This window comes from Quercus lobata, chromosome 3 (assembly GCF_001633185.2).
Source record: "Quercus lobata isolate SW786 chromosome 3, ValleyOak3.0 Primary Assembly, whole genome shotgun sequence".
NCBI classification, from domain to species: Eukaryota; Viridiplantae; Streptophyta; class Magnoliopsida; order Fagales; family Fagaceae; genus Quercus; species Quercus lobata.
Window position 1 is genome coordinate 10,318,595 of NC_044906.1, and position 12,990 is coordinate 10,331,584.

The following is a 12,990-nucleotide window of genomic DNA, read 5'->3' on the forward strand; positions in this document are numbered from 1 at the left end:
TACTAATGAACATTTGAACAATGTGAAAACTGAGAATATGCTTTTACTTGATAAAGTTAAATCTTTGGAACTTGATTTATCTGTTGCTAGATCTGCTAGTTCTAAACTTGATCAAATGCTGAGTGTTCAAAAGTCTCATTCTGACAAATCTGGATTAGGTTATGTTGAAAGCATCTCTGTGTCTGCTCCCCATTCCACAAACTTTGTCCCTTCATCTTCTTTTGAACCCCCTGTGAGTAAGGTTGTCAAACCCATAGAAGTTTCATCATCTAGGAAGATTAGGGTTGATATGAAAGAGTCTAAACCTAAGAAGCTTACCCTATCTAAGGACAAGACACATGATAAACCTGCATAGGTTTGTCACTTTTATGGAATGTCTGGACACATATGTCCAAACTGTTACAAGCTACAAGCTATAAAGAGAGCAAACAAACTAAAAGTACCTGTGCCTCAAGCACAAGATCCTATAGTACTCATTGGTGAATTGGTAAAGGTTTTAAACCTTTATTCCAATCCTGGAGTTGGTAATCATTCCCATGTGAATAAGAACTCCAATGCTCATGGTTCATCTAAAAGGTTTTGGTTGCAAAAGACTCGAACTAATTGAGTCTTTCTGACATGGTCCTTGTGCTTCATTGCTCTACCCTTTGTATCCATTGTTCTTTGGTTCTATTTTTTTTTTAGGATTTGCATTGCATAACATCCATGCATTTCATTCTAGTTATTTTTTATTTTTTATTTTTTTAAAAAAGGGGGGGTGGGGGAAGGGAAGAAAAAGGAAGCAAATTGTGTTTTGTACTATTTTCTTGATTTTTTAGAACAAGATTGGTCAATTTATTTTCACATAACATGTCTTTTGTACCTTGTTTAGCTTTGATAAGCTTACTTCTTACACATTACTAGTTGGAGCTTTGTAGTGCATGTTGTGTGGGAAAGATGTTTATGGTTTTTAATCACTTTGTCTTGATCTTGAAGTCACATGTTTTTAATTGTCGGACTTGAACTTTTAGAAAAAGGTATAAATAACTATCTCATCACTGTTCACTAGCCAATTATGAACACCTTAGTGCATATCGTAAGATTTAGTGCTCGAGAAAGTGTAGCACATGCACAAAAAGAACATAAGGTGTAGCCTCGGTTTAATTGCTTAATACTTAAACTTGGTGTGTACTATTAGGCTTGATGCCAAAATCACATAATTAAAATTGGTGTGTATATTATGAGGCATAATTCAAGAAACTTACATGATTGCAAGCTTATGATCTAGGAGATATGAGAGTTATATGATGTAGCTCTTTAGGTGATAGTCTCTTTTAAATTCTATGTGATGAATTTTGTAGACTTTGTAGTTGATTGCTATTCACATATCACCTCACATGTATCTCAAGTTTTTGCTAGTTGCATACACTACACAAGTTACTCTTTGCTAAACATTGTACATGTTATTGTGTGTGTTTATGGTCTGACCAACCATGTTTTGCAAATACTTTGAATTTTGTGCAAAATTGATTTGATGCTTGAAAATTTATGGAGAATGCAAGAAATTTTAATTTTGGGAATTTTAGGCTTAAATTCTTGTTTTTGAAAACCATATCATCACATACTCATGCATTTTGTCCCTCAATTTCAATTCTTTGAGTTGTTCCTTAATGTTTTTTTCAAAAACTGTGTTTTTCCTCAAACTTAGTGAGCCTCTGCCAATTTCGATTGATCCATTCTATTTTTCGATCAATCGAAATTTTTTTTAAAATTTTTTAACAAGCCTCTGTCTGTTTCGATCGATCGAAACTGTTTTTCGATCAATCGAAACTCATGAATCAGGTTTTTTAAAAACTCAGATTTAAGATTAGTAAACAAAGAGTTTGTCTGATAGTTTACTATGTACAAAATTAACTCTAATGCAAGTGAGTTTATCCATAACCTGGAATAGGAGTGCCCTTAATTTGGGACAGATGCAACTTATGGCTGTTACCAAACAAACTGCTTCTTGAAAGACTGCTACAAAATTTGGAGAGGAGAGGAGGCAGCCGCCAAGAATGATGCCTTTTGGTTTAAAAATTATATTAAATTATTTTATTAATTAAAAATTATATTATGCTCAATTCCTTTTAGTTTTTCCCCCTTCATTTTAGGGGGGAAAAAAAATAGAAACACTAGTTTAAGTACCAATGTCTCTTTTTTCTTTTTCTTTTTCTTTTTTTCCCTTATATTATTAGTTTTTTTGGATCATATTTAACATTTTAAGTACATATTCATAAAAATATAAAAAGTAAATCAATTTAGTAAAACCTTTTTTTCTTTTCCAAAATCAAACCTTATTCAGTAAACGCTTTTTTGATCATGTATTTAGAGATTTAGGGATATAGAAATACATAATTTTTTTTTTTTTCAATTAGATGAAAAGATGCTGTAATGTTATAATTAAAACTTAAAATTTTAGGACATGTTATACTCAAGTTATCATTCCATAAATAAATAATTTTCATTTAGCATTTGTCATTACTCATTATAATATTTCTCTTATTTATAAATCAATTTAGTATTTTTTTTTTCTCTAGGCTACATAGCAAACTATGCTTCTTGCTTACTAACGAAGCATCTTCTGGTTGACATATGATCTTGCTTGAGAAAGACAAATAATACATGGAATATAATGCCAAAACTCAATTAGTAGTCTACTTAGGTTAGGTAATATGCTGTGCTTTTTCTCAGTTTTTAGATCAAGTGGCAAACCACGGTCTTACCCAAACAATCTTCTTGTTCACATATCTTAAGACATCTTATTTTGGATGAAAATGGTTATATTTTTGAACCGATAGATTTTCCAAGAGGGATTGGTAAATGCTTTTTTGATCATGTATTTAGAGATTTAGGATATAGGAAATACATAGTTTTTTTTTTTTTTTTTTTCAATTAGATGAAAAGATGCTGTGATTTTATAGTTAAAATTTTAGGACATGTTGTACTCAAGTTGTCATTCCATAAATAAATAAATAAATAATTTTCATTTAGTATTTGTCATTACTCATTATAATATTTCTCTTATTTTACATTGTATAAATTATGACATTTAAAAAGTGGCATTTTTGAATTGTATACATTTAGGTTTGGCTTGGCTCCGGATGGTTCCATCCATTTAGGTTGGAGTCTGACAGCGAAAATACGCACAGATAGTTATTTCAAAGGTATGTGATGGCGTAATTGTTTTGTATAATTAAGCATTTGCGTTTGTTAAATTGTATTTTTGGTTTCTTCTGATCTTAAATAAGCTAAGATAATATTGCAGCCGAACGAAGTGGAAGTGTTAAGAGTGTTAATAATCTCCAATCAGCTAGTGGTGAATGCATGCTTAATTTACCTTGGCAATTTTCCTTACGGTTCGGGAAGGGTCTTAGCTATCTGAGATTATGGGATTAAGCTTGGGAAGGACCAATTACATGGCGTAATAAAATGCCAAAAGGAGTGGGTTTTTTTTTTTTTTTTCTCTGGGCTACATAGCAAACTATGCTTCTTGTTTACTAACGAAGCATCTTCAGGTTCACACATGAGCTTGCCTGAGAAAGACAAATAATACATGGAATATAATGCCAAAACTCAATTAGTAGTCTACTTAGGTTAGGTAATATGCTGTGCTTTTTCTCAGTTTCTGGATTAGTGGCAAACCACGGTCTTACCCAAATTATCTTCTTGTTCACATATATGACCTTGATATAATGCCAAAACTTAATTAGTCGTCTACTAGTTTGGTAAGCTATGCTTTTCTGGACTAGGCGGCAAGGCATGGTCCTACCCAATTTATTCTTCAACAAATTTTTTTTTTTTTTTTTTTTTGGAGAGAGTTTTAACCTATGGTATCCACTCCTAATAATAGTTCTTTATTATCAAACCAAGACACCAATCAATTTTTGGTGTAGGCAGGAATTGAACCCCAGATCTCTTATACAACCATCAAAGACTTTACCAGCTGAACTAACTGGAACCCACTATTCTTCAACAATTTATTCTAGCATTTGACATGTCTATGGTCCAACCCAATCAATAGTTCATAATAAAACGATCGTGATTTCTCACCCAAAAAAAAATTAGTAATCATTACTTTTTTTTTTTTTTTTTTTTGAGGTAAAAGATAGGGATAATAATGATTTGGGAAAGTGTAGAATAGTGGAGTCAAGTGGGCTAGATAAGCGAGAGCAGGGCCACCTAAAAAGATCGATTGGCTACGTCATTTTTCGACTTTGACCTTCGTTTATTTATTAATGATCTTTAGATCTCAACTTTAATCTCCTGTTTGGTCTCTTCTTTCATCAGGCAGTTACCATTTGCACTCTTGGTGTTAACCATACAAATTTCCATTTCCAACCTCCAACTTCCAACTATGGCTTGGGCTCTTGTTTCTGCTATCAAGGACCAGCCTAGTTCTTTCATTACTTCTGAGTTCACTTCGATTGCTAATGTCAAGGGAGAAGTTCAAAATCTTGAAAGCAAATTCCACACCATCCAGGCAATGCTCAACGATGCAGAGGAACGGCAAATGAAGGAGGAAGCTATAAAGCTTTGAATAGATAAGCTTAAAGATGTTTCCTACCAGATGGACGATGTGTTGGATGAGTGGAACACTGCCATGATCAAAGCAGAGATTGAGAAACAACAAAAAGAATTCGAAGAAGAAAAAGCTGAAACTAGTGCTAAGAAAAGGAAGGTATGGCCTGCCCCCTCATCTCAATTCCTACTCCTTTTCAGTATCGTGATATCGCTCATAAGGTAAAAGAACTTAACAAAAAATTAAATGAGATTGACAGAGAGGGAGAGATGTAAAAGTTTGTATTGACTAGGGGAAACGAAGAAGTTGAGAGACCAAAAACTACTTCCTTTGTTGATGTGTTTGATATTCTTGGTCGTGATAAAGTTAGGGATGATTTAGTGAGCATCCTAATAGGCAAGAGTAGTGAAGAGGAAAGAAACCTCCATGTCATCTCTTTGGAGCATCCTAATAGGCAAGAGTAGTGAAGAGGAAAGAAACCTCCATGTCATCTCTTTGGTGGGCATGGCTGGTATTGAGAAAACTAGTCTTGCCCAACTAGCCTTTAATCATTGTCTAGTGAAGGCCCATTTTGATATAAGAATTTGGGTTTGTGTTTCCGAACCTTTTGATCAATGTAAGGTTGCCAAAGCAATCATTCAAGTTTTTGGAGTTGGTGACTCCAACGTTACAGAATTGCAAAGTCTATTGGAACAAATATGTGAATTGATTAAGGGAAGGAAGTGTTTTCTTGGTATTGACTATGAGTGGACTGAAGACTCCACATTGTGGGAGCCATTCAGGCTTGCACTCCAAAATGGTGCCCCAGGTAGTAAAATTCTGATCACCACACGTAAAAACATAGTTGCAAAGATGATGGGTAGTACATACACAATCAATTTAGAAGTACTTTCTAACAAAGACTGTTGGTTGGTGTTTAGTAAAATAGCACTTTGTGATAAGAATTTTGAGGAGTGTAAGCAGCTAGAGCACATTGGTAGAAAAATAGTGAAGAAGTGTAAAGGCTTGCCACTTGCTGCAAAGTTGTTCCTTAAGTAACATAGCCAATCAGGACCATAACACATACTTCACTGACTAGAGTAGGCAGCACCACGCAATTCACCTTATGTTGAGAGAGAGAAGTTAAAAAATTAAATGTGAAAGTAAAATTGTGAAAATTGAAGGTTAAAATTTTTTTTATTCAAGGGCTAAGATTAAAAGTGACTTTTGAAACTTTCAATCTCAATTTTTAATTTGCACTTGCATGGTATAGCACCTTATCTCAATCCCTTAAACTTGAGGTAGTGGATTACAGGGAATAACATGGGGATACATTTGAAACCTTTTTCTTTTTCTAGGCTACACTTATGGTGCTTTTGCCTTTTCCACTAATTGGTGTTGATTTTGCTTTTGAGTAAGGTTAGGGATACCACCTTTTTTCATATTATTATCGGTGATTTTACACTTTTTTTTTTTTTTTTAAATAATGTGAAGTAGAATCCTATGATTCTCGATTCAATCTACAATCCAATCCATATGACTATCTCACCAATCTTATGTAGGACTTTGATCTTAATAACTATGGTGAGAACTGATGATATACTGCATAGACTTTATTAACCATAATTTGCCCTTAAGCTTAAGATAGTGGATGAACGTGAGGCTACAATTATGGTTCTTTTACCTTTTCCATTAATTAATTGGTGTTGGTTTTGTTTTTTGAGTAACAATAGGGATACCAATTTTTTTCATATGTTCATAAGGTCCACTAGTTGTGAAAATATTGTGACCCTAGACTTATTGTTTGGTTTTATTGACCCTGATACCTTTTAGATCTTAATTTTAGTGATTTTTGGGTTTTAATTCAGTTTTTTTATTTAGTTAAAATTAATAAATTCATTTTTTAAATTTATATGTTGACATGGCATTATATTCTTTGTGATTATATTATTTTTTTATTCCATCGTCAGCCACATCAGCTTTTGCTATTAGTTGGGTGATGGGAAGAGGCGTTAATTGGTTTAGGGACTAAAAGTGGTAAAAAAAAATATAGGAACCAAAATGGAAAAAGTGCAAAATGTAGGGATTAAAAGTGCATTTACGCCTGATCCTTATTGGAGTACGTTTTCTTACCTGAATAAAAAAATAAAAGCATAATAGTTGAAACAAAGCAAGATAAAGCTACAGATGCTCAAGTGAGGTGAACAAAATTCAGATGTGTAAATGTCGACATTATAAGATAATTCAACATTAAGCACTACACTAGAGGTCCCATAAGTGGAATGATATAAACTAATGGCCTAGCAATTTACCAACCATATAATAGAATCTCGATGTAAATTAATGTATATGCAAGTGGATTTTAAAATAAAAATAAAACGCAATGTTGAAATTGATGGAAAGGTTAACAATTATATGTATTGAATTTTAGTTCATACTTTTTTTTAACAATGAATCATGTTAACAAGTGTCTTTAGGGTTTTTATTTTTATTTTTATTCTTTTGAGAGAAAATCCTTAGGATAATTGTTAATAAACAATTTTAGGAAAGTTTTTATATCACTTTTATGGAAAATTAAAAAAACTATCAAAACATTAATTACTTTTTATTCTTTTCCCATAATTTTTTTTTTAAATAGTTCACTAAAAAATGCCTTTAATAACATTTTTCTTTTAACAATTAATGCTATTTCAATTTCTCCTCATGAATCATTTTCTAACTCCAGTACTTTTTTTTTTTTTTTTTTGAGAAGGAAGACAGCTAATAATATTAGCCAGGATCGGCGAAAAGAACAGAATAAAGGTGGGGAGGGGCATCCTCCATCCATACAGACAAACCTCTGACATGTCTAGCTAGGTTATGAGCAACCTTATTACCACTCCTAAAAGTATGAGAAAAATAAATACACTCTTTTGTGGTTAAGGTGGATTTAGCCAAAGAGATAATGTGACCGAATTAGGAGAGAGAATCTTCTGTAGCCATAAAGGTTTTGATCACCACATCCGAATCTCCTTCAAGGATGAAAGGTCTGACGCCAAGCTCCTGAGCAAATGAGATTGCCCTAGCAGCAGCCATAGCTTCGACGATATCGGGAGAGAAAGGAAGTGGGGCTTATTCTGAGAAGGAAGCCATGACATTCCCTTGCCAGTTTCGGATTACTACACCCAGCCCTGCCTTGCCCAGCTCAGGAAATATTGCCCCATCAAAATTAACTTTGAAACAGTCCATGGGAGGTGGAGACCACTGAGCTTGAGCCCATACTTGTCCAACGACACCTTGCAGTGATGGGAGTGAGATATTGTGCAGTTTGAAGTCCGACAAGGCTTGTGAAGCTTGTGGGACCACCTGAGAAGTGGGGAAGTCCAGATGCCTTATTCTGATCTGATTTCTACAATACCACAGTGTCCACATCACCATGACCATCAGCTCCATGTTTTTATCCTCCGAAAAACTAAACTCCATTAGTTCCCGGAATGAAGTGAAGCTACGCACTTGCCGAAACTCGCATCCCGGAATGGCTTCCCAAACTTCAGAGATTTTTGGGCACTCCCATAAAGCATGATAAGTTGTCTCAGGGGCTAAATGGCAGAGCTCACAAACATCATCCGTAAGAATTTTCCGCTTCCGTAAGTTCCTTTTGACCGGTATCGCATCGCGACATGCACGCCAAAGGAAGTTTCGGACTTTATTAGGGACAAGTAGACTCCAAATTCTCTTCCAAATATCCTCATGTTGATGCTGGTTGTCCTGCAAAGATTTGGGAGTGGCTTCCATAGCGAGAAACCTTGAGCCCGATTTCACCGAGTAAGCACCTGTGGAGTTAAAAGGCCGTATAACCTTGTCCTCTACAGGAATCGGGCTTAAAGGTATACGAAGTATAAGGTCAACCTCAGTATGGTGAAATAAGCCACGTAGGAGGTTTGTATCCCATCTTCTTGTAACAGGGTTGCTAAGCTCCGAAACCTTGGCTTCTTCAAAACCGGGTACAACATGTGATTTAATTCTGGGGCATTCTAGAGATGGCAGCCAGGCGTCATTCCAGATGCTAATTGACTCTCCACATCTAACCCTCCATCTAGCCCCTCTCAAGAGTACATCCCTACCTTGAAGTATACTCCTCCATGCATGCGAGCCGGACATAGAATCTGTGGCTTCCATTATATTGCAATCCGGAAAGAACTTCGGTTTGAAAACTTTATAAAACAAAGAATTTTTATTGTGCAGTAGCCTCCAGGCTTGTTTGGCCAATAAAGCATCATTAAAATTTTCTAGATCCTTGAAGCCCATACCACCTTCATTCTTGGGTTGGCAGAGAGTATCCCATTTGACCCAATGAATCTTCCTCCGCTCTCCATTCTGACCCCACCAAAATCTCCAGATAAGGCTTTCAATGTCTAAGTACAGACCCAATGGGAGTTTGAAATAACTCATTGTGTAAGTTGGGATTGCTTGAACCACCACCTTGATTAAAATTTCTCTTCCTGCCTGTGACAAGAGCTTTTCCTTCCACCCTTGAATTTTCTTCCAAACCCTTTCCTTGATATAGTTAAAACTGGCCTTTTTGTTTCTTCCCACAAGAGAGGGCAGCCCCAAATATTTCTCATATTGAATAATTTCCAAAACTCCCAAAGCCATCTTTATACGATTTCGAGTATCCATACAGGTAGCTTTACTGAAAAAGATTGTTGTTTTGTTCCGGTTAATCTGTTGGCCTGAACATCTCCCATATACCTAGAACTTTTTGACATTCCGGGATAGTGGCCCTGCAAAATAAAAGGCTATCATCTGCAAATAAAAGGTGAGTGAGTCTCGGCCCATTTCGGCAAAATGAATAACCCTTAATATCTCCTTGTATTGTGGCTTGAGTGATAAGCCCATGAAGACCTTCCGTACAGAGCAAAAAAAGAAAGGGAGATAGAGGGTCTCCCTGACGAATGCCTCTGGTAGGAGTGATCATGCCTTTTGGCTCGCCATTAACAAGGATCGAGTAAGAGACAGATTTGACACATAGCATGAGTAATTTGACCCAATGATTTGAGAACCCCATCTTCACCATGACTGATTCAAGATAGTGCCACTCCACACTATCATAAGCCTTGCTCATGTCAAGTTTTATGGCCATATAATCCTCCTTCCCTTTGTGTCTCTGCATGCTGTGAAGAGACTCAAAAGCTACCAAAATGTTATCAGAAATAAGACGGCTTTTGGTAAAAGCACTCTGATGCTCAGAAATAATATTAGGTAAAATTCTCTTAAGTCTATTGGCTAGGACTTTTGAGAAAATTTTGTAGAATACATTGCACAAACTAATGGGTCTGCAATTAGATGCAAATTCCGGATTCTTCTTTTTTGGGATGAGGGTGAGGAAAGTATGATTAACATTTTCAGGAAGAGATGCAGTATTTAAAAAATGGAGAATAGAATGAGAGACATCATCACCAATTAAATTCCAATAATGCTGAAAAAATAAAGGAGGCATACCATCAGGACCTGGTGCCTTAAGGGGAGCCATTTGCTTAATTGCCTGCTGCACTTCCCATTCTGAAAACGCTATGGAAAGTTTGGAATTCATCTCAGCATTAATAACCTTTGGAATGGTATTTGTGGCTGAATCACAAGGTAATGTGTTGGCTGACATGTACGAGTCTTTGTAGTAGTGCACCAAAGCATCTGCTATTTTGTCCTTATCTGATATCCAATCACCATGGTTGTCCCGGATTTTGTGGATCAAATTCTTCCTTTTTCTTTGGATCGCTGAAACCATAATCTATTTTCTTTGTCAACCAACGTAGCAATCTCCTGTTTAATGCAACAAACTTTCTCATTACACCCAATCCGCATGGCCACCTTTTCAGCTTCAGCAAGTTCTTTCCTTTTCCTTATCAGCTCTTGTCTCACATTTCCAAAGTGGGTCCGGTTCCATTGGGTTAGCTCTTTTCCACATTTTTTTATCTTGTGAGTAACCTTCATTGCCGGATCAACCATCCCATCCCTTGAGCACCAAACCGCCTCTACAATATTAGAACAACCACAATCTGAAAGCCACATTTCTTCAAATCTAAAAGGCTTAGCAAATGAAGGGATTTCTAAGCCTTCGGGTGTAATCCATAATGGACTATGGTCAGATGAATCTGAATGGAGATGATGGATCTTAGTACCCAAAAACTTTAAGAACCATTCATGGTTGGCCAACCCACGATCCAAACTTTCCCATATGGAGTGTCCGTCCACAAAATGCTTCCTCCAAGTAAATTGAGAGCCAACAAAACCAAGGTCGATAAACCCACACTCGTCGATAACATCTCGGAAGAGTTGCATTTGAGCTTGACTTCTATAGCTACCTCCCATCTTTTCCGACATGCGAGTCAGCTCATTGAAATCCCCAGCACAAAGCCAAGGAAGCTGAAGACTATTATTTAGTAGCCGAAGACGATTCCATGCTTCACTCCTTCTATGCGTGGCTGGTTCACCGTAAAAACCAGTAAACCTCCAAGCCTCTCCCCTTCCCTTATTGATGATGGAATCTATATGATTCTTTGAAGAAGACTCTACATGTAGATCAAGAGAATTTTTCCAATAAAAGGCTAAACCACCACCTCTGTTATTTCTCTCCACAAAAAATAGATTCTCAAAATTAATATTCCGCTGAATTTCTTTTAGCCTAGCTTCATCCACCCATGTTTCGGCTAGGAACACGATGGAGGGATCTTTGGCTCGAATCAACACCTCGAGCTCCTTTCCTGTGCGCAGGTTCCCAAGTTTGCGACAGTTCCACACTAGTAGACTCATTGTGGACGGCGGGGCTGCTGGACAGCCTCCACCGATGATAAGTTGAGTACATCCACCCTTGAAACCTGATGCTTTTTTGTAGGTAACTCGGGCTAGTTTTCTTCCTCTTCGACTCTATCATGCTTAGCACCTATATTGAGAGGTAATGGATTAGTCTGCATGGGAACATCACGTGCCAACTTTTTCCACCTACGTAAAGTCATGCACTCTGTAGAGGAAGGGTCATTTGATTCAGTCACGTGAGGGTTGGGATCCTGAGAAGTGGCTTCACGTACATTCAAAGAGAATTCCAACTCTTTCTTAGGAAAGGCCGAGACATGTGGGATGTTGGTTGTCTTAGGAAACAGCTCAAAGTTCTGGTGGTCAAATTTTCCAAGCTCCATATCTATTTCCTGGATTTGAGTTTCGAAATCTGGAAGTTTAGTATGGGAAGAAAATAAATTTGGAACAGACACATTTACCTCCAGATTTGGTGCATTGGAAATATCATTTGGCCGCGGGGTATCCTCCCTAATTTCCGTCATTTCCATATGTGATGCCTGAGGAAAGTCCATACTGTTGCCACCCTTCGAGTCTGCTTGAACTTCGCCAGCACCGGTCAACATATCCGCCCTATCTGGTTCAGGGGTAGAATGAAACTCCTGATCATTCTTATCTGTTCCTCCAAAGCCATCACCCATTCCTGGCACCGTTGTGTAAGGAGTTCTTCCCAGATTGTAGGGCACAGAGCGTAGCCAAGCACCATATTCTTGTTTTGCTGCCATTGACTTCCCTTTGTTGGCCAACCAAATCTCGCACTCCTTGTCGACATGAGACACCATACTGCACCAATAACAGAAATTAGGGAGCTTCTCATAATTGAAATAAACGCAAATCTCCTTATCATCTTCTAGGACAACCTTACGTCCTCGACAGAGAGGTCGTGAAACATCAACTTCCACTCTAACGCGAAGGAAATCCCCTCCTATCAACTCCTTGTCATTCTCAGATGGTACAACTGGTCCAATAGTTTCACCCAGTTCATAGGCTGTTTCAGGATCTAACATTCGCATAGGCAGGCCGTGGATTTGTACCCAGAACTTCATCTTGGTAAACCGCAGACTTCTTGCTGGTACTGAAGCATCAAATCGCTGGAAGAGGACAACGTGCTTATCAAAAGACCATGGTTCATTCGCTAGGACTCGTTCAGCATCAGTTTCGAGTTCGAAGATGAATAGGAGTACATGGTCACAAGCCTCCCTTATTGTGAACTCTTGTCGTGATCTCCAGAGGGGTTTAAAAGTCCGCCCCACTACTTCCACATTGAGAGCTCCTCTTGTGAAAAATCTGGCAGCAAGCACGTATTCCTTATGATTCCGATTTCTTGACTTTGATAAACTAATTTTCTTTCCTTCTACATCTGTCAGAGAAAGCTTCTTCCAATCGTTGAGAATTTCCTCCATGGGGAGAGACCAAGGGGTAAAAGAATTTGGGACGAAGCAGAGAAAGTCTTTTGGAAATTCCCTACCCGTAAAATAGAACCAAAGAAACCCTACTGCTCGATCGGCCTAGCAGAGGGGACAGGGTATCATTCGGCAGAAGATAATAGGGTTTCTACGTTTCGGCCTTCTCAGAGAGAAAACCTAAGACGAGAAAAAATTTTAACTCCAGTACTTGTTTCTTGTATTGTGAATTGTAATTTC

At 37.2% G+C, this 12,990-nt stretch overlaps 2 protein-coding genes across 2 annotated transcripts; one reads left to right on the forward strand and one right to left on the reverse strand.

Moving 5' to 3' along the window:
* The first annotated feature begins 4,375 nt into the window (after positions 1-4,375).
* LOC115980298 (putative disease resistance protein RGA3) lies at positions 4,376-5,578 on the forward strand. Its single transcript, XM_031102561.1, has 3 exons — positions 4,376-4,501; positions 4,589-4,699; positions 4,937-5,578. Exons 1-3 carry the CDS (start codon positions 4,376-4,378, stop codon positions 5,576-5,578), a joined length of 879 nt encoding a protein of 292 aa, XP_030958421.1.
* Positions 5,579-10,246: 4,668 nt separating this feature from the next.
* Positions 10,247-11,308, reverse strand: LOC115980299. Its single transcript, XM_031102563.1, has one exon. It carries the CDS (start codon positions 11,306-11,308, stop codon positions 10,247-10,249), a length of 1,062 nt encoding a protein of 353 aa, XP_030958423.1.
* Positions 11,309-12,990: the final 1,682 nt, after the last annotated feature.

Coding starts and splice junctions, on each gene's coding strand:
- LOC115980299 (XM_031102563.1), bottom strand. CDS start 11,308: ATGAGTCTACTAGTGTGGAACTGTCGCAAACTTGGGAACCTGCGCACA.
- LOC115980298 (XM_031102561.1), top strand. CDS start 4,376: ATGGCTTGGGCTCTTGTTTCTGCTATCAAGGACCAGCCTAGTTCTTTC. Junction 4,502..4,588: donor GCAAATTCCACACCATCCAG/GCAATGCTCAAC, acceptor GTTTCCTACCAG/ATGGACGATGTGTTGGATGA. Junction 4,700..4,936: donor CTAGTGCTAAGAAAAGGAAG/GTATGGCCTGCC, acceptor GCATCCTAATAG/GCAAGAGTAGTGAAGAGGAA.